Source organism: Agelaius phoeniceus, chromosome 36, assembly GCF_051311805.1.
Source record: "Agelaius phoeniceus isolate bAgePho1 chromosome 36, bAgePho1.hap1, whole genome shotgun sequence".
In the NCBI taxonomy this organism is placed as follows: domain Eukaryota; kingdom Metazoa; phylum Chordata; class Aves; order Passeriformes; family Icteridae; genus Agelaius; species Agelaius phoeniceus.
The window spans coordinates 148,512-168,679 of NC_135300.1; the positions used below are offsets into that span (position 1 = coordinate 148,512).

The 20,168-nt window shown below is 56.1% G+C and overlaps 3 protein-coding genes across 3 annotated transcripts in view; all 3 read left to right on the plus strand.

The window, feature by feature from the left end:
• The window catches only part of SPTBN4 (spectrin beta, non-erythrocytic 4), a 55,229-nt gene extending 51,556 nt beyond the window's left edge, over positions 1-3,673 (plus strand). Inside the window, 2 exon segments of the mRNA XM_077192853.1 lie at positions 1,689-1,731; positions 3,097-3,673. Of these exon segments, the coding sequence (XP_077048968.1) occupies positions 1,689-1,731; positions 3,097-3,243 (190 nt within the window). The 3' untranslated portion in view covers positions 3,244-3,673.
• A 718-nt stretch (positions 3,674-4,391) lies between these two features.
• LOC143696540 (uncharacterized) lies at positions 4,392-6,993 on the plus strand. The gene is made up of 3 exons (XM_077193070.1): positions 4,392-4,545; positions 5,176-5,242; positions 5,379-6,993. The coding sequence occupies exon 3, from the start codon at positions 5,393-5,395 to the stop codon at positions 6,623-6,625; it is 1,233 nt and encodes a 410-aa protein (XP_077049185.1). The 5' UTR covers positions 4,392-4,545; positions 5,176-5,242; positions 5,379-5,392; the 3' UTR covers positions 6,626-6,993.
• A 2,243-nt stretch (positions 6,994-9,236) lies between these two features.
• BLVRB (biliverdin reductase B) overlaps positions 9,237-20,168 on the plus strand; it is an 18,732-nt gene continuing 7,800 nt past the window's right edge. The window contains exons 1-2 of the mRNA XM_077192864.1: positions 9,237-9,480; positions 18,174-18,428. Of these exons, the coding sequence (XP_077048979.1) occupies positions 9,411-9,480; positions 18,174-18,428 (325 nt within the window). The 5' untranslated portion in view covers positions 9,237-9,410. The remainder of the gene's footprint in view (positions 9,481-18,173; positions 18,429-20,168) is intronic.

Consider the following 20,168-nt stretch of genomic DNA (forward strand, 5'->3'; position numbering starts at 1 on the left):
CCTGTTGATTTGGGTGGCCCTGATGTCATTTTGGGGTTTCTGGTGGCACTTTTGGGGCCTCCGATGTCATTTTGGGGTCTCCTGTTGATTTGGGTGGTTCTGATGGCACTTTTGGGGCTTCTGATGGCACTTGTGGGGTTTCTGATGTCACTTCTGGGGTTTCTGATGTCACTTCTGGGGTCTCCTGTTGGTTTGGGTGGTTCTGATGGCACTTCTGGGGTCTCCGATGTCACTTGTGGGGTTTCTGATGGCACTTTTGGGGTTTCTGATGGCACTTTTGGTGGCCCTGATGTCATTTTGGCGTCTCTGATATCACTTTTGGGGTCTCCTGTCAATTTTGGTGGCCCTGATGTCATTTTGGGGTCTCTGATGTCATTTTGGGGTCTCCTGTTGATTTGGGTGGTTCTGATGGCACTTCTGGGGTCTCCGATGTCACTTTTGGGTCTCTGATGTCACTTTGGGGTCTCCTGTTGATTTTGGTGGCCCTGATGTCATTTTGGGGTCTCTGATGTCACTTCTGGGGTCTCCTGTTGGTTTGGGTGGTTCTGATAGCACTTCTGGGGTCTCTGATGGCACTTGTGGGGTTTCTGATGGCACTTTTGGGGTCTCTGATGGCACTTTTGGTGGCCCTGATGTCATTTTGGGTTCTCCGATGTCATTTTGGGGTCTCCTATTGATTTGGGTGGCCCTGATGGCACTTTTGGGGTTTCTGATGTCACTTCTGAGGTCTCTGATGTCATTTTGGGGTCTCTGATGTCAATTTTGGGGTCTCCGATGTCACTTTGGGGTCTCCTGTTGGTTTTGGTGGCCCTGATGTCATTTTGGGGTCTCCGATGTCATTTTGGGGTCTCCTATTGATTTGGGTGGCCCTGATGGCACTTTTGGGGTTTCTGATGGCACTTCTGGGGTTTCTGATGTCACTTCTGAGGTCTCTGGTGGCACTTTTGGGGTCTCCGATGTCATTTTGGGGTCTCCTGTTGGCTTGGGTGGCCCTGATGTCATTTTGGGGTCTCCGATGTCACTTCTGGGGTTTCTGATGTCATTTTGGGGTCTCCTGTTGATTTTGGTGGCCCTGATGTCACTTTTGGGTTCTCTGATGTCACTTTGGGCCCTCCTGTTGATTTGGGTGGCCCTGATGTCATTTTGGGGTCTCTGATGTCATTTTGGGGTCTCCCATGTCACTTCTGGGGTTTCTGATGTCATTTTGGGGTCTCCTGTTGATTTTGGTGGTTCTGATGGCACTTCTGGGGTCTCTGATGTCATTTTGGGGTCTCCTGTTCATTTTGGTGGCCTTGATGTCATTTTGGGGTCTCCAATGTCACTTTTGATGGCCCTGATGTCATTTTGGGGTCTCCGATGTCATTTTGGTGTCTCCTGTTGATTTGGGTGGCCCTGATGGCACTTTCAGCGTTTCTGATGGCACTTGTGGCGTCTCCGATGTCACTTGTGGGTTCTCTGATGTCATTTTGGTGGCCCTGATGGCACTTTTGGGGTCTCCGATGTCACTTTTGGGGCCTCCTGTTGATTTGGGTGGCCCTGATGGCACTTTCAGCGTTTCTGATGGCACTTGTGGCGTCTCTGATGTCATTTTGGGGTCTCCGATGTCACTTTTGGGGTCTCCTGGTGACTTTGGTGGCTCTGGCGCCCCCCAGTCCAGGGGACACGGTGACACTGTCCCTGTCTCGTAGGACCGGCGATGGGAGCGAGTTCCTGCTGCAGGCCAAGGACGAGGTGGGGCCTTGGGGGGTCCTTGAGGGCTTGGGGGGCTCCTTGAGGGCTTTGGGGGGTCCTTGAGGGCTTTGGGGGGGTCTGATGGTGGTTTGGGGGGGGTCTCATGGTGATTTTGGTGGGTCCCAAACCCCATTTTCATTGTCCCCGACCCCATTTTCGATGTCTTTAACCCCATTTTCGTTGTCCCTGATGCCATTTTTAGGGTGTCTGACCCCATTTTTGGGGTCCCTGACCCCATTTTCTGTCCCTAACCCAATCTTTGGTGTCCCAAACCCCATTTTTGGTGTCCCTGACCCCATTTCCGTTGCCCCCCACCCCATTTCCGGTGCCCCCGGCCCCGTTTCTGGTGCTCCCGAGCCCATTTCCGGGGTCCCCGACCCCATTTCCGGTGCCCCCGGCCCCGTTTCCGGGGTCCCTGAGCCCATTTCGGGGGTCCCTGACCCCATTTCCGTTGCCCCCGACCCCATTTCTGGTGCTCCCGAGCCCATTTCTGGTGTCCCTAACCCCATTTCCGGTGCCCCCGGCCCCATTTCCGGTGTCCCCGAGCCCGTTTCTGTTGCCCCCGGCCCCGTTTTTGGGGTCCCTGAGCCCATTTTTGGGGTCCTTGAGCCCATTTCGGGGGTCCCTGAGCCCATTTCGGGGGTCCCTGAGCCCGTTTTTGGCGTCCCCGCTGCCATTTTTAGGGTGTCTGACCCCATTTCCGTTGCCTCCGACCCCATTTCTGGTGCTCCCGAGCCCATTTCCGGTGCCCCCCACCCCATTTCCGTTGCCCCCACCCCGTTTCCGGTGCCCCCGACCCCATTTCCGGTGCCCCCCACCCCGTTTCCGGGGTCCCTGAGCCCGTTTTTGGGGTCCCTGACCCCATTTCGGGGGTCCCTGACCCCATTTCCGTTGCCCCCGACCCCATTTCTGGTGCTCCCGAGCCCATTTCCGGTGTCCCTGAGCCCCATTTCTGGTGCCCCCCACCCCGTTTCTGGTGTCCCTAACCCCATTTCCGGTGCCCCCGGCCCCATTTCCATTGCCCCCGACCCCATTTCCGGTGCCCCCGACCCCATTTCCGTTGCCCCCCACCCCATTTCCGGTGTCCCCGACCCCATTTCCGGTGCCCCTCACCCCATTTCCGGTGCCCCCCACCCCATTTCCGGTGCCCCCGGCCCCATTTCCGGTGCCCCCCACCCCGTTTCCGGTGCCCCTGAGCCCATTTCCGGTGCCCCCGGCCCCATTTCCATTGCCCCTGACCCCATTTCCGGTGCCCCCGGCCCCATTTCCGTTGCCCCCGGCCCCATTTCCGGTGCCCCCGTCCCCATTTCCGGTGCCCCCGGCCCCGTTTCCGGTGTCCCTGAGCCCGTTTCCGGTGCCCCGCAGGAGGACATGCAGGGCTGGCTGCGGGCGCTGGCCGCCAGCGCTCAGGAGCACGCCGAGCTGGCCCGCTGGCAGCAGGGCCTCCTCACCACCTCCTCCACCGACGAGGGGCTCCCCCGCCGCGACCCCGACCGGCCCCGGCGGAAATGAACCCCCCGAGCCCCCACTCTGGGCTCTCGGCCCCACAAAAATCCCAAACTTTGGGGTCCCGGCCCCCCCGAAAAAACCTGAATTTTGGGGTCCCACCCCCTCCACCACGAGCCCTGGGTTTGGGGTCCCGAGCCCCGATTTTGGGGTCCAGGTCTCCCCAAACTCTAATTTGGGGGTCCCAGCATCCTCTGAACCTTCATTTTGGGGTCCTGGTCCCCCCGAAATCTGAGTTTGGGGTTCTGGCCACCCCAAAATCTGAGTTTGGAGTCCCGGCCTGCCCAAAAACCTCAATTTTGGGGTCCTGGCTCCCCCAAAACCCAAATTTTGGGGTCCCGGCCCCCCCTTCCCCCCAGCACAAGCCATAGAGAGCCGGGGGGGCCCCAGCGCCGCCGTTGTACAAATGTAATAAAGCACCCGCTGCACCCCAAAACTGGCCTGGGGGATTCTGGGGGATCCTGGGGGGATTTGGGGAGATCTGGGGGAGTTTGGGGCTTCTTGGGGGAGTTTGGGATGTTCTGGGGGATTTGGGGGAGTTTGGGGGATCCTTGGGGGGATTTTGGATGTCCTGGGGGGATTTTGGGGACATCCTGGGTGGGTTTTGAGGTGTCCTGGGGGGTTTTGAGGTGTCCTGGGGGACTTGGGGGCATCCTGGGTGGGTTTTGAGGTGTCCTGGGGGGATTTTAGGGAGTCCTGGGGGAATTTGGGGACAATCCTGGGTGGGTTTTGAGGCGTCCTGGGGGGTTTGGGGAGTCCAGGGGGAGTTTGGGGCATCCTGGGGGGGAGCCGGGATGTTCTGGGGGGGATTTAGGGAGTCCTGGGGGAGTTTGGGGCATCCTGGGTGGGTTTTGAGGTGTCCTGGGGGGTTTTGAGGTGTCCTGGGGGACTTGGGGGCATCCTGGGGGGGTTTTGAGGTGTCGTGGGGGGATTTTGGGGACATCCTGGGGGGGAGCTGGGATGTTCTGGGGGGGATTTTGGAGACATCCTGGATGGGTTTTGAGGCGTCCTGGGGGGATTTTGGGGAGTTCTTCGGTGTTTGGGGGAGTCCTGGGGGGTATTGGGGCTTCCGTCCCTTTCTGTGAGGAGGGAGTGAAGAGCAGGAGGTGGGGAAAGAGAGAAGGAGGAGGGAGGGAAAGGGGAGGGATGGAAGAGGAGGAGGAAGAGGAAGAGGAGGAGGAAGAGGAAGAGGAAGAGGAAGAGGAGGGACAAAGGCGGATCGAGGCCGAGCGGACGGAGCCATTCCCTGCAGCCCTGCCTGAATTCGCAGCCCCCACCTGTGGGATCATCGCCCCCCCCATGGCTCCGGTGAGCGGGGAGGGGGAGCCCGGCCCGGATATCCCGGGGGGTCCCTGGGTTGGGTTTTTGGGGGGATGTTTGGAGAATGAAGAAGTCCAAGGGTGAGCGGAAAAGGCCCCTCGGGGGGACATCGGGGGGTGGCGGTGGCGGCTGCGGGCAGAGGCAGCCTGGAGGAGCAGAGCCCTGTGTGCCCCAGGAGGCCAAAGTGGGGAGGCCAGAGAGGGGGGAGCGCCGCCATTGGCGGGAGCCTCAAGAGCCTGGAGAGGGGCAGGGGGGACTCCTTGGAGCCGCTGCAGCCGAGAGCCGAGAATGAGGGAGAAGGGAGCCCGGGAGCCCAAAGAGCCCCGGCATCCCAAAATGGGGAGAGCCAAGAGGGGGGAGCTTTTGGCATTGCTGGCACTGCCAGCAGCCTGGGCAGGGCGGGCACCCAGGAGAAGGGGGACCCCCAATGCAAGCAGCTGGGACAGGGGGGAACCCCCGAACACCAGAGGGGAGGGATCAGGGACGGGGAACCCCTGGGAGGCTTTTTCAGGGCTGAATTTTGGTGTTTGGGAGGTGTTTCTGGAGCTCAGGTGGGCAGTGACTTGTAGAGATGGACTTCAAACTCAACGTGCTCATCCCTTGTTTTCCCCAAACCAGGATTTCCCATTGCCAACACTTGGCAGCCTGTGAGGAAGAGGAAGATGCCCCAGGGACACTGAGGCAGGTGAGGAGGAAGTCAGTTCCCCTTTCCCCTCTGTGCTGCTCCATCTCCCAGCCCAGCACGGCCCTGGGGGGATCTCGTTGCCCTTGCCTGTGGCACGGAGGCAAATCCCATGCTGTCCTTGTCCTTCCTCGCCCAGAGCAGGAGCTGAGCATGGAGAGCAGGGAGGACAAATGCCCGCGGCAGAACCTGGTGGCAGAGGCCGTTTTGAGCGGCTCCACGGCGCAGGAAGCCAACGGGGAGGAAAAGGCCCGGAGATGCCGCACGAGGAGGGGCTGCAAACGCAGATGGCGGGGATGTGAGGGGGAAAGAGCGGAAGGTGGCCAGACATGGAGCCAGAGCTCGGAGCTGGTGCTCCATGAGCAGCTCCAGGATGGGGAGAAGCCCCACACGTGCGTGGAGTGTGGGAAGAGCTTCAGGTGGAGCTCCAGCCTGGTCCTGCACCAGGTGATCCACACTGGGGAACGGCCCTACGAGTGTGGGCAGTGTGGGATGAGCTTCAGACGGCGCTCGCACCTGGTCAGGCACCAGAGGATCCACACCGGGGAGAGGCCCTACGAGTGTGGGGAGTGTGGGAAGAGCTTCAGCAGGAGCTCCAGCCTCATTGAGCACCAGAGGACCCACACTGGGGAGAAGCCCTACGAGTGTGGGGAGTGTGGAAGGAGGTTCAGCCACAATTCTGCCCTGATCGTGCACCTAAAGATCCACACAGGGGAGAGGCCCTACGAGTGTTCCGAGTGCGGGAAGGGCTTTAAGACCAGCTCCTATCTCCTCCTGCACTATCGGATTCACACGGAGGAGAGGCCCTTCCAATGCCCCGAGTGCGGGAAGGGGTTCAGGGACAACTCCACCCTGGTCCAGCATCAACACATCCACTCCACGGAGAGACCCCACGAGTGTGGGGAGTGTGGGAAGAGCTTCAGAAGGAGCTCCCACCTGCTCAGCCACCAGATGATCCACAATGGGGAGAGGCCCTACGAGTGTGGGCAGTGTGGGAAGAGCTTCAGCCGCAGCTCCAGCCTGATCCAGCACCAGAACATCCACACCGGGGAGAGACCCTACAAGTGCGGGCAGTGCGGGAAGAGCTTCAGCCACCATTCCACCCTGGTCAGGCACCACATGATCCACACTGGGGAGAGGCCCTACGAGTGTTCCGTGTGTGGGAAGGGCTTTACCAGCAGCTCCCATCTCCTCCTGCACTATCGGATCCACACAGAGGAGAGGCCCTTCCAATGCCCCGACTGTGGCAAGGGATTCATGCAGAACTCCCACCTCATCATCCACCGGCGCATCCACACCGGGGAGAGGCCCTACGAGTGTCCCCAGTGTGGGAAGAGCTTCACCTGCAGCTCTCACTTGACCCAACACCAACGGAGGCACCACTAAGGGAAGCCCTGCGAGTGCCCCGAGTGCGGGCAGAGCTTCGTGCGCTGCTGCAGCTCCATCCCCCACTGGAGGAGGCACTTTGGGCACAGCCCTGGTCACTCACATTCCCCGTGATCCATGTTAGGAACACACCTGGCTGCTTCTCGTTTCAATTCCACCTTAATTTTTTCTATTCTCCATCTCTTTGCACTCCAAAAGTCCGGAGGGATGGATCTGTCCCCTCAAAACCACTCAAATCCCGGTGAAAGCAGCTCAATCTTACCCCAAAAGGGCTCAAACCCACCTCAAAAACCTCAATCCCACTCCAAACCCACTCGATTCCACAGCCACCAGGCTGAGATAAAGGGTTGGGAGGTGATTTAGAGAAGTGGGATCTCAATTTGGAGCAATGGGATGGGGACTGTGTGGGGCTGGGTGTGTGGGATGTATTTGATGGCCAATAAAACTCTCAGAGTTACTGATTTCCCTCCCGTTCACGTTCAATCCCTTGCAGTTCTGTTTGTGTTTGTGTCTCCCTTTTTCCTCTCCTGCCTCTCTTTTCCCTGCTCTGTTTCTCTCTCTGCGTCTCCCTTGACCCAGGCACCACCAGAGACCCCTTCCCTGTATTTATTTGCCTCAGGGACCACCAAAGAGCCTCCCCCGATTTAATTCACCCCTTGCCTGCTTTAATTGACCCCATCCCTGCTTTAATTGACCCCATCCCTGATTTAATTGACCCCTCCTCTGATTTAATTGACCCCTCCCCAATTTAATTGACTTCTTCCCTATTTTAATTGACCCCTCCTCTGATTTAATTGACCCCTCCCCTGATTTAATTGACCCCTCATCTGATTTAATTGACCCCTTGCCTGCTTTAATTGACCCCTCCCCTAATTTAATTGCCCCCTGCCCTGATTTAATTGACCCCTCCCCTGATTTAATTGACCCTGCCTTGATTTAATTGACCCTGCCTTGATTTAATTGACCCCTCCCCTGATTTAATTGACCCTGCCCTGATTTAATTGACCCCATCCCTGATTTAATTGACCCCTGTGCTAATTTAATTGACTTCTTCCCTATTTTAATTGACCCCTGCCCTAATTTAATTGACCCTGCCCTGATTTAATTGACCCTCCCCTGATTTAATTGACCCCATCCCTGATTTAATTGACCCCATCCCTGATTTAATTGACCCTCCCCTGATTTAATTGACCCTTCCCCTAATTTAATTGACCCTGCCCTGATTTAATTGACCCCTCCCCTGATTTAATTGACCCTGCCCTGATTTAATTGACCCCTCCCCTGATTTAATTGACCCTACAGACTGGGATAAACTGGACTGGGATCAAATACGGACTGGGATCAAATAGAGACTGGGATCAAATATAGACTGGGATCAAATATGAAATGGGATCATTTGGACTGGGATCAAATATGGACTGGGATCAAATATGGATTGGGATCAAATACGGAATGGAATCAAATATGGAATGGGATGAAATATGGGCTGGGATCAAATACGGACTGGGGTAAAACATGGACTGGGATCAAATATGGACTGGGATTAAATAGAGACTGGGATAATCCTGACTGGGATAAACTGGGCTGGGATTATTTAGACTGGAATCAAATATGGACTGGGATCCTATGGATTGGGACCATACAGACTGGGATAAACTGGACTGGGATCCAATCAGGACTGGGATCAAATATGAACTGGGATAATCCTGACTGGGATAATCCTGACTGGGATAATCCTGACTGGGATAAACTGGACTGGGATAAACTGGACTGGGATTAAATACGGAACTGGGATCAAATAGCACTGGGATTAAATAGGGACTGGGATCAAATATGGAATGGGATTAAATATGGAATGGAATCAAATAGGGACTGGGATCAAATATGAAACGGGATCATTTGGACTGGGATCAAATATAGACCTGGATTAAATACGGAATGGAATCAAATATGGAATGGGATGAAATATGAACTGGGATCAAATACGGACTGGAATTAAATATGTACTGGGATCAAATATAGACTGGGATCAAATATAGACTGGGATAATCCTGACTGGGATAAACTGGACTGGGATTATTTAGACTGGAATCAAATATGGACTGGGATCCTATGGATTGGGACCATACAGACTGGGATAAACTGGACTGGGATCAAATAGGGACTGGGATCAAATAGGGACTGGGATTAAACAGGGACTGGGATCAAATAGGGACTGGGATTAAATATGGAATGGGATTAAATAGGGACTGGGATCAAATAGGGACTGGGATCAAATATGGACTGGGATCATTTGGATTGGGATTAAACAGGGACTGGGATCAAATAGGACTGGGATAAACTGGGCTGGGATCAAACATGGACTGGGATAAACTGGACTGGGATCAAATATGGACTGGGATTAAATATGGGCTGGGATCAAATATGAACTGGGATAATCCTGACTGGGATAAACTGGGCTGGGATCAAATACGGACTGGGACCATCCCGACAGGCACCGGAACCGCGCGAACCGAGGCGGTCCCGCCCCTCCCAGCCCCGCCCAGTCCCTCTCAGCCCCGCCCAGTCCCTCCCAGTCCCTCCCAGTCCCTCCCATTCCCTCCCAGTCCCGCCCAGGGGCGGAGCCAAAACTCCCCGGAGCGGTCGCGGAGCTCCCGGAGCGCTCCCGGTGCCGATCCCGGATCCCGAATCCCGAATTCCGAATCCCGAATCCCGAATCCCGGTCCCATTCCCGGTTCGGTTCGATCCGGTTCGGTTCGGTTCGGTTCGGTTCAGGGCAGGGGGGATGAAGATCGCGATCTTCGGAGCCACCGGCAGAACCGGGCGGGTCACGCTGGGACTGGCGCTGGAGCAGGGTACGGGACACCCCAAAAATGGGCATGGGGCACCCCAAAAAACGGGCGCGGGGCACCCCAAAAAACGGGCAGGGGACACCCCAAAAATGGGCACGGGGAGATCCCAAAAATGGGCACGGGGAACCCAAAATTTGGGGGAGTTTGGGGGGATTTGGGACCCCAAAAACCGGGAATGCAGGGACCCCAAAAATGGGCACGGGGAGATCCCAAAAATGGGCACTGGGACCCCAAAATTTGGGGGAGTTTGGGGGATTTGGGACCCCAAAAATGGGCACGGGGACACCCCAAAAATGGGCACGGGACACCCCAAAAACGGTGCCCAAAAATGGGCACAGGGAATCCAAAATTTGGGGGAGTTGGGGGGATTTGGGACCCCAAAAACCGGGAACGGAAGGACCCCAAAAACCGGGAACGGGGAGATCCCAAAATGGGCACGGGGAACCCCAAAAACGAGCACGGGACACCCCAAAAACGGTGCCCAAAAATGGGCACGGGGAACCCAAAATTTGGGGGAGTTTGGGGGATTTGGGACCCCAAAAATCGGGAACGGAGGGACCCCAAAAACCGGGAACGGGGAGATCCCAAAATGGGCACGGGACACCCCAAAAATGGGCAGAGGGAACCCAAAATTTGGGGGAATTTAGGGGAATTTGGGGGGATTTGTGACCCCAAAACCGGGAACGGAGGGACCCCAAAAATGGGCACGGGGAACCCAAAATTTGGGGGAGTTTGGGGGGATTTGGGGCCCCAAAAATCGGGAATGCAGGGACCCCAAAAACCGGGAACGGGGAGATCCCAAAATGGGGCACGGGATACCCCAAAAATGGGCACGGGGACAGCCCAAAAACGGGCATGGGGCACCCCAAAAACCGGGAACGGGGACACCCCAAAAATGGGCACGGGGACACCCCAAAAATGGGCACGGGACACCCCAAAAATGGGCACGGGACAGCCCAAAAAACGGGCACAGGGAGATCCCAAAAATGGGCACGGGACACCCCAAAAATGGGCACGGGACAGCCCAAAAAACGGGCACAGGGAGATCCCAAAAATGGGCACTGGGACCCCAAAATTTGGGGGAGTTTGGGGGTATTTGGGACCCCAAAAATGGGCACGGGGAACCCCAAAAATGGACACGGGACACCCAAAATTTGGGGGAGTTTGGGGGATTTGGGACCCCAAAAATGGGCACGGGGACACCCCAAAAATGGGCACGGGGACACCCCAAAAACGGTGCCCAAAAATGGGCACAGGGAATCCAAAATTTGGGGGAGTTTGGGGGGATTTGGGACCCCAAAAACCGGGAACGGGGAGATCCCAAAATGGGCACGGGGAACCCCAAAAACGAGCACGGGACACCCCAAAAACGGTGCCCAAAAATGGGCACGGGGAACCCAAAATTTGGGGGAGTTTGGGGGGATTTGGGACCCCAAAAACCGGGAACGGAGAGACCCCAAAAATGGGCACGGGGAACCCAAAATTTGGGGGAGTTTTGGGGGCATTTGGGGTCCCAAAACCGGGAACAGAGGGACCCCAAAAATGGGCACGGGGACCCCAAAAATGGGCACGGGGAACCCAAAATTTGGGGGAATTTAGGGGGATTTGGGACCCCAAAACCGGGAACGGGGAGATCCCAAAATGGGCACGGGACAACCCAAAATTTGGGGGAGTTTTGGGGGAATTTGGGGTCCCAAAAAGGGGAAATTGGGACCCTAAAATGGGGGGAATTTGGGGGAATTTGGGATACCAAAAAGGGGAAATTTGGGGGATCCCTGAAAGGGAAAGGGGGAGAATTGGGGGGACCCCAAAAGAGGGAAATTTGGGGGACCCCAAAAGCGGAATTTGGGGAAGTCACGGGAAATTTGGGGAAGTCACGGGAAATTTGGGGAAGTTGCCAAAATTTGGGGTCACTCGAGTTTGGGGTCACTGGAGTTTGGGGGAGACCCCGGGAATTTGGGGTCCTTTGGGAATTTGGGGTTCCCAGGGAATTTGGGGTCCTTTGGAAATTTGGGGGAGTTCTTGGGAATTTGGGGTCCTTTGGAATTTGGGGTCCTGAGGGATTTGGGGGGTCCTTGGATTTTGGGGTTCCCTGAGAATTTGGGGTCCTTTGGAATTTGGGGTTCCCTGGAATTTTGGGGTTCCTGGAATTTTAGGAATCCCAGAAATTTTGGGGTTCCCTGAGAATTTGGGGCCCTTTGGAATTTGGGGATCCCCTGGGAACTGAGAGGTTTTGGGGTTCCCTGGACATTGGGGGAGTCCCAGAAATTTGGGGGTTTCTGGAATTTGGGGTCCTTTGGAATTTTGGGGTTCCCTGGAATTTTGGGGAATCTCAGAAATTTGGGGGTTCCCTGAGAATTTGGGGAAAATTCCGACGGTTTGGGGGCTCCCTGGGTTTGGGGGAGTCCCAGAAATTTGGGGTTCCCTGGAATTTTGGGGAATCTCAGAAATTTTGGGGTTCCCTGAGAATTTGGGGTCCTTTGGAATTGGGGCTCCCTGGAATTTTGGGGCCCCAATAATTTGGGGCAAATTCCGACGGTTTTGGGGCTCCCTGAGTTTGGGGGACTCCCAGAAATTTGGGGTTCCCCAGAATTGGGGGAGTCCCAGAAATTTGGGGTCCTTTGGAATTTGGGGTCCCTGGAATTTTGGGGTTCCCTGAGAATTTGGGACTCCCTGGAATTTTGGGGTCCCAAGAATTTGGGGCGAATTCCGACGGTTTTGGGGCTCCCTGGGTTTGGGGGAGTCCCAGAAATTTGGGGTTCCCTGAGAATTTGGGACTCCCTGGGAATTTTGGGGTCCCAAAAATTTGGGGGGGGATCCCGTGGGAATTGAGGGGTTTTTGGGGGAATCTCAGAAATTTTGGGGTTCCCTGAGAACTGAGAGATTTTTGGGGGGGGTTCCCTGAGTTTTGGGGTTCCAAGAATTTGGGATTCCCTGGGAATTTTGGGGTCCCCTCGGAACTGAGGAGTTTCGGGCCTCCTTGACTTTTGGGGTCCCAAAAATTTTGGGGCGAATTCCGACGGTTTTGGGGCTCCCTGGCTTTTGGGGGGGGCTGATAAGGCTTATCTGGGTTTTGGGGGGCGCTGATAAAGCCTGGGAGGGGTTTTGGGGGGGTTTGGGGGGGGCTGATAAGAAATGGGGGGGACCTGAGGGGGTGGGGGGGATTTTGGGGGGTCCTGGTGGGATTTTGGGGAGGTTTTGAGGGGATTTTGGGGGGTCCTGGGGGGATTTTGGGGAGGTTTTGGGGGATTTTGGGGGGGATTTGGGGATTTCTGGGGGGATTTTGGGGGGTCCTGGGAGGATTTGGGGGGTCCTGGGTGGGTCCTGGGGGGTGTGGGGGAGATTTTGGGGGGCCCTGGGGGGATTTTGGGGGTTCCTGGGGGTCCCTGGGGGGATTTTGGGGGGTCCTGGGGGGATTTGGGGAGGATTTTGGGGGGCCCTGGGGGGATTTTGGGGGGTCTTGAGGGGATTTTGGGGGGTCCTGGGGGGATTTTGGGGGGTCCTGGTGGGATTTGGGGGATGTGGGGGGGGATTTGGGGGGTCCTGGGGGGATTTTGGGGGGGCCCTGGGGGCATTTTTGGGGGTCCTTAGGAGGTTTTGGGGGTTTTTGGGGGGTCCTGGGGGGATTTGGGGAGGGATTTGGGGGTTCCTGGGGGATTTTGGGGGTCCTGGATGGGTCCTGGGGGGTGTGGGGGAAATTTTGGGGGGTCCTGGTGGGATTTGGGGAATTTTGGGGAGGATTTGGGGGGTCCTGGATGGGTCCTGGGGGGATTTGGGGGGTTCTGGGTGGAATTTGGGGGGTCCTGGATGGGTCCCGGGGGCTGTGGGGGAGATTTTGGGGGGTCCTGGGGGGATTTGGGGGTTTCTGGGGAGATTTTGGAGGGTCCTGGGGGGGATTTTGGGGATTCTGGGTGGGATTTGGGGGGTCCTGGGGGGGTGGGGGAGGGATTTGGGGGGTCCTGGTAGGATTTTGGGGGGTCCTGGTGGGATTTGGGGGATTTTGGGGAGGATTTTGGGGGGTCTTGGAGGGGTCTGGGGGATTCTGGGGGGATTTTGGGGGGTCCTGGGAGGATTTGGGGAATTTTGGGGAGGATTTGGGGGGTCCTGGATGGGTCTTGGAGGGGTCTGGGGGATTTTGGGGGTCTTGGGGGGTTTTGGGGGGTCCTGGGGTGGATTTTGGGGGGTCCTGGGTGGGATTTTGGGGGTCCTGGATGGGTCCTGGGGGGTCCGGGGTGGATTTTGGGGGGTCCTGGGGGTGTGGGGGAGATTCTGGGGGGATTTTGGGGGGGTCTTGAGGGGATTTTGGGGGGTCCTGGGGGGATTTGGGGAGGGATTTGGGGGTTCCTGGTGGGATTTTGGGGGGTCCTGAGGAGGATTTGGGGGATTTTGGGGGGATTTTGGGGGGTCCTGGATGGGTCCTGGCGGGGCGTGGGGGAGATTTTGGGGGATTTTGGGGGGTCCTGGGGGGGATTTGGGGGTCCTGGATGGGTCCTGGGGGGATTTTGGGGGGCCCTGGGGGAATTGGGATCCCCTGGGTGGATTTGGGGGGTTCCCAATGGGATTTTTGGGGTTCATTATGGGATATTTTTGGGGTTCATTTTGGGATTTTTTGGGGTTCCCAGGTTTCGAGGTGACCGTGCTGCTCCGGGTGGGTTTTGGGGTCCCTGGGTGGATTTTTGGGGTTCATTTTGGGATTTTTTGGGGTTCATTATGGGATTTTTTGGGGATCCCCTGGGTGGATTTTGAGGGTTCCTGACGGGATTTTTGGGGGGTTCCCGATGGGATTTTGGGGTTCATTTTGGGATTTTTGGGGTTCCCAGGTTTCGAGGTGACCGTGCTGGTCCAGGCGGGTTTTTGGGGTCTATAATGGGATTTTTTGGGGTTCATTATGGGATATTTTTGGGGTTCATTTTGGGACATTTTGGGGTTCCCCAGGTTTCGAGGTGACCGTGCTGGTCCGGGCGGGTTTTTGGGGTCTATAATGGGATTTTTTGGGGTTCATTTTGGGATTTTTGGGGTTCATTTTGGGATATTTTGGGGTCCCCAGGTTTCGAGGTGACCGTGCTGGTCCGGGTGGATTCTGGGGGTTCCTGGGTGGATTTTGGGTGTTCATTATGGGATATTTTTTTGGGGTTCCTGATGGGATTTTTGGGTTCATTTTGGGATTTTTGGGGTCCCCCAGGTTTCGATGTGACTGTGCTGGTCCGGGTGGATTTTGGGATTCTTGGGTGGATTTTTGGGGTTCATTTTGGGATTTTTTGGGGTTCATTATGGGATTTTTTGGGGATCCCCTGGGTGGATTTTGAGGGTTCCTGACGGGATTTTTGGGGGGTTCCCGATGGGATTTTTGGGGTGTTCCTGATGGGATTTTTTGGGTTCCTGATGGGATTTTTGGGGTCTCTAATGGGATATTTTTTGGGGTTCCCAGGTTTCAAGGTGACCGTGCTGCTCCGGGTGGATATTGGGGTTCATTTTGGGATATTTGGGCGTTCATTTTGGGATTTTTTTGGGGTTCCTGGTTGGATTTTGGGTGTCTCTGATGGGATTTTTGGGGTTCCCAGGTTTCGAGGTGACCGTGCTGGTCCGGGCAGGTTTGGGGGTCTCTAATGGGATATTTTTGGGTTCATTTTGGGATATTTTGGGTTCCCAGGTTTCGAGGTGACCGTGCTGGTCCGGGTGGATTTTGGGATTCTTGGGTGTATTTTTTGGGTTCATTTTGGGATATTTTGGGGTTCCCAGGTTTCGAGGTGACCGTGCTGGTCCGGGTGGATTTTGGGGTCTATAATGGGATTTTTTGGGATTCTTGGGTGGATTTTTTGGGTTCATTTGGGATTTTTGGGGTTCCCAGGTTTCGAGGTGACCGTGCTGGTCCGGGCGGATTTTTGGGGTCTATAATGGGATTTTTTGGGTTCATTTTGGGATTTTTTGGGGTTCATTATGGGATATTTTGGGTTCATTTTGGGATTTTTGGGGTTCCCAGGTTTCGAGGTGACCGTGCTGGTCCGGGTGGATTTTGGGGATTCTTGGGTGGATTTTTGGGGTTCATTATGGGATATTTTGGGGTCTATAATGGGATTTTTTTAGGGGTCCCTGATGGGAATTTTTGGGTGTTCCTGACGGGATTTTTTTTGGGGTTCCTGATGGGATTTTTGGGGTCTATAATGGGATTTTTTGGGTTCATTTTGGGACATTTTGGGGTTCCCAGGTTTCGAGGTGACCGTGCTGCTCCAGGTGGATTTTGGGGATTCCTGGTTGGATTTTGGGTGTCTCTGATGGGATTTTTTGGGTTCATTTTGGGATATTTTGGGGTTCCCAGGTTTCGAGGTGACCGTGCTGGTCCGGGTGGATTTTGGGGTCTATAATGGGATATTTTTGGGATTCTTGGGTGGATTTTTTGGGTTGATTTTGGGATTTTTTGGGGTTCCCAGGTTTCGAGGTGACCGTGCTGGTCCGGGTGGATTTGGATGTTCCCGATGGGATTTTTGGGTTCATTTTGGGATATTTTGGGGTTCCCAGGTTTCGAGGTGACCGTGCTGGTCCGGGTGGATTTTTGGGGTTCATTATGGGATTTTTGGGGTCTCTAATGGGATTTTTGGGGTTCCCAGGTTTCGAGGTGACCGTGCTGGTCCGGGTGGATTTTGGGGTCTATAATGGGATATTTTTGGGGTCTATAATGGGATATTTTTTGGGGTTCATTATGGGATATTTTGGGTTCATTTTGGGACATTTTGGGGTTCCCAGGTTTCGAGGTGACCGTGCTGGTCCGGGTGGATTTTTGGGGTCTATAATGGGATATTTTTTTGGGGTTCATTATGGGATTTTTGGGGTTCCCAGGTTTCGAGGTGACCGTGCTGGTCCGGGTGGATATTGGGGTCTATAATGGGATATTTTTTGGGGTTCATTATGGGATTTTGGGTTCATTTTGGGATATTTTGGGGTTCCCAGGTTTCGAGGTGACCGTGCTGGTCCGGGTGGATTTTGGGGATTCTTGGGTGGATTTTTGGGTTCATTTTGGGATATTTTGGGGTTCCCAGGTTTCGAGGTGACCGTGCTGGTCCGGGTGGATTTTGGGGATTCTTGGGTGGATATTGGGGATTCTTGGGTGGATTTTTTGGGGTTCATTTTGGGATATTTTGGGGTTCCCAGGTTTCGAGGTGACCGTGCTGGTCCGGGTGGATTTTTGGGGTCTATAATGGGATTTTTTGGGTTCATTTTGGGACATTTTGGGGTTCCCAGGTTTCGAGGTGACCGTGCTGGTCCGGGCGGGTTTTGGGGATTCTTGGGTGGATTTTTGGGGTTCATTTTGGGATTTTTGGGGTTCATTATGGGATATTTTTGGGGTGTTCCCGACGGGATTTTTTGGGGTTCATTATGAGATTTTTGGGGTTCCTGATGGGATTTTTGGGGTCTATAACGGGATATTTCTTGGGGTTCCTGATGGGATTTTTTTTAGGGTCTATTTTTGGGGTTCCCAGGTTTCGAGGTGACCGTGCTGGTCCGGGTGGATTTTGGGGATTCTTGGGTGGATTTTTGGGGTTCATTATGGGATTTTTGGGGTCTATAATGGGATTTTTTTAGGGGTCCCTGATGGGAATTTTTGGGTGTTCCTGACGGGATTTTTTTTGGGGTTCCTGATGGGATTTTTGGGGTCTATAATGGGATTTTTTGGGGTTCATTTTGGGACATTTTGGGGTTCCCAGGTTTCGAGGTGACCGTGCTGGTCCGGGCGGATTTTGGGGGTTCATTATGGGATTTTTTGGGTTCATTTTGGGACATTTTGGGGTTCCCAGGTTTCGAGGTGACCGTGCTGGTCCGGGTGGATTTTTGGGGTTCCTGATGGGATTTTTTGGGTTCATTTTGGGGTTCCCAGGTTTCGAGGTGACCGTGCTGGTCCGGGTGGATTTTGGGGATTCTTGGGTGGATTTTTGGGGTTCATTTTGGGATTTTTGGGGTTCCCAGGTTTCGAGGTGACCGTGCTGGTCCGGGTGGATTTTGGGGTCTATAATGGGATATTTTTGGGTTCATTTTGGGATATTTTGGGGTTCCTGATGGGATTTTTTGGGTTCATTTTGGGACATTTTGGGTTTCCCAGGTTTCAAGGTGACCGTGCTGGTCTGGGTGGATTCTGGGGGTTCCTGGGTGTATTTTTTGGGTTCATTTTGGGATATTTTGGGTTTCCCAGGTTTCGAGGTGACCGTGCTGGTCCGGCTGGATTCTGGGGTCTATAATGGGATTTTTTGGGTTCATTTTGGGATATTTTGGGTTCCCAGGTTTCGAGGTGACCGTGCTGGTCCGGGTGGATTCTGGGGGTTCCTGGGTGGATTTTTTGGGTTCATTTTGGGATATTTTGGGGTTCCCAGGTTTCGAGGTGACCGTGCTGGTCCGGGTGGATATTGGGGTTCATTATGGGATATTTTTTGGGTTCATTTTGGGATTTTTGGGGTTCCCAGGTTTCGAGGTGACCGTGCTGCTCCGGGTGGATTTTTTGGGTTCATTTTGGGACATTTTGGGGTTCCCAGGTTTCGAGGTGACCGTGCTGGTCCGGGCGGGTTTAGGTGTTCCCGATGGGATATTTTGGGTTCATTTTGGGATATTTTGGGGTCCCCAGGTTTCGAGGTGACCGTGCTGGTCCGGGCGGGTTTAGGTGTTCCCGATGGGATATTTTGGGTTCATTTTGGGATATTTTGGGTTCCCAGGTTTCGAGGTGACCGTGCTGGTCCGGGACCCCTCGCGGCTGCCCCCCGGCCCCGCCCCTCACCGGGTTCTGCTCGGGGACGCTCGGGACCCGCGCGCGGTGGGGGCGGCGCTGCAGGGCCAGGAGGGGGCGCTGATCGTGCTGGGAACCGGAAACGACCTCGGTACGGACGGGGACACGCCCACAACGGGACCACGCCCACACCGGGACCACGCCCACACCGGGACCACGCCCACACCGTGGCTCCACCCACACCGTGACCACGCCCGCACCGTGGCTCCACCCACACACTGACCACGCCCCACACTGTGACCACGCCCCACAGTGACCACGCCCATACACTGACCATGCCCACACATTGGCCACGCCCACACAGTGACCACGCCCACACAGTGACCACGCCCACATAGTGATCCCGGCCCCACACTGACCATGCCCACACTGTGACCACGCCCCCCCGTGCTATGACCCTGCCCACACGGTGACCACGCCCCTACATCGACCATGCCCACACAGTGACCACGCCCACAGAGTGGCACCGCCCACACTGTGGCCCCGCCCACACAAGGACTACACACACACTGTGACCACGCTCCCACAGTGGCCCCGCCCACACTGTGACCTCGCCGTCACTGTGACCACGCCCACACACTGACCACGCCCACAGAGTGGCACCGCCCACACAGTGACCACGCCCACAGAGTGATCCTGGCCCCACACTGTGACCACGCCCACAGAGTGGCCATGCCCACACTCTGGCCACGCCCACACTGTGACCACGCCCCACACACCGACCATTGCCCACACTGTGACCACACCCACACACTGACCACGCCCCACACTGTGACCATGCCCTCACAGTGACCACGCCCACACAATGACCACGCCCACACAGTGGCCCCGCCCCTGCATTGACCATGCCCTCACAGTGACCACGCCCACACAATGACTACGCCCACACACTGACCATGCCCTACACTGTGACCACGCCCACACAGTGACCATGCCCACACATTGACCACGCCCATACACTGACCATGCCCAACACTGTGACCACGCCCACACTGTGACCATGCCCTCACAGTGACCATGCCCATACACTGACCACGCCCACAGAGTGACCCCATCCCCACACTGTGGCCCCGCCCCTACACTGACCACGCCCACACTGTGACCATGACTACACGGTAACCACGCCCACAGAGTGGCACCGCCCACACACTGACCATGCCCCACACTGTGACCACGCCCACACTGTGACCATGCCCACACTGTGACCATGTCCGCACATTGACCACGCCCACACAGTGACCACGCCCCGCACTGTGACCACGCCACAGAGTGGCCCTGCCCACAGAGTGATCCCGCCCCCACACTGACCACGCACACCCAGTGGCTCTGCCCACAGAGTGGCCACGCCCACAGAGCGGCCACTCCACCACACAGACCACGCCCACAGTGACCCCCGCCCACACGGTGACCCCTCCCACACGGTGACCCCCGCCCACAGTGACCACGCCCACAGAGAGGCACCGCCCGCACTGTGACCACTCTCCCGTGCTCTGACCCCGCCCACAAAGTGGCCCCGCCCACACAGTGTGACCTCCTCCCCATGCTCTGACCCCGCCCCCACAGAATGACCCCGCCCCCACAGAATGACCCCGCCCCCACACTGACCCCTCCCCCACAGTGACCCCGCCCCCACACTGTGACCCCTCCCCCCACAGTGACCCCGCCCCCCAAACTGTGACCCCCCCTCCACCCTGTGATCCCGCCCCCATGCTCTGACCCCACACTGTGACCACGCCCCCATGCACTGACCCCGCCCCCACACTGTGACCCCTCCCCCCACCTGCACTGACCCCTCTTGACCCCTCCCCCATTGACCTCTGACCCCCTTTTGGGTGCCCCTCCCCCACCAGCCTCTGACCCCTCCCCCACCCATCTTGACCCAACCTCACCCCTCCCCCTTTGACCTTTGACCCCATTTTGGCAA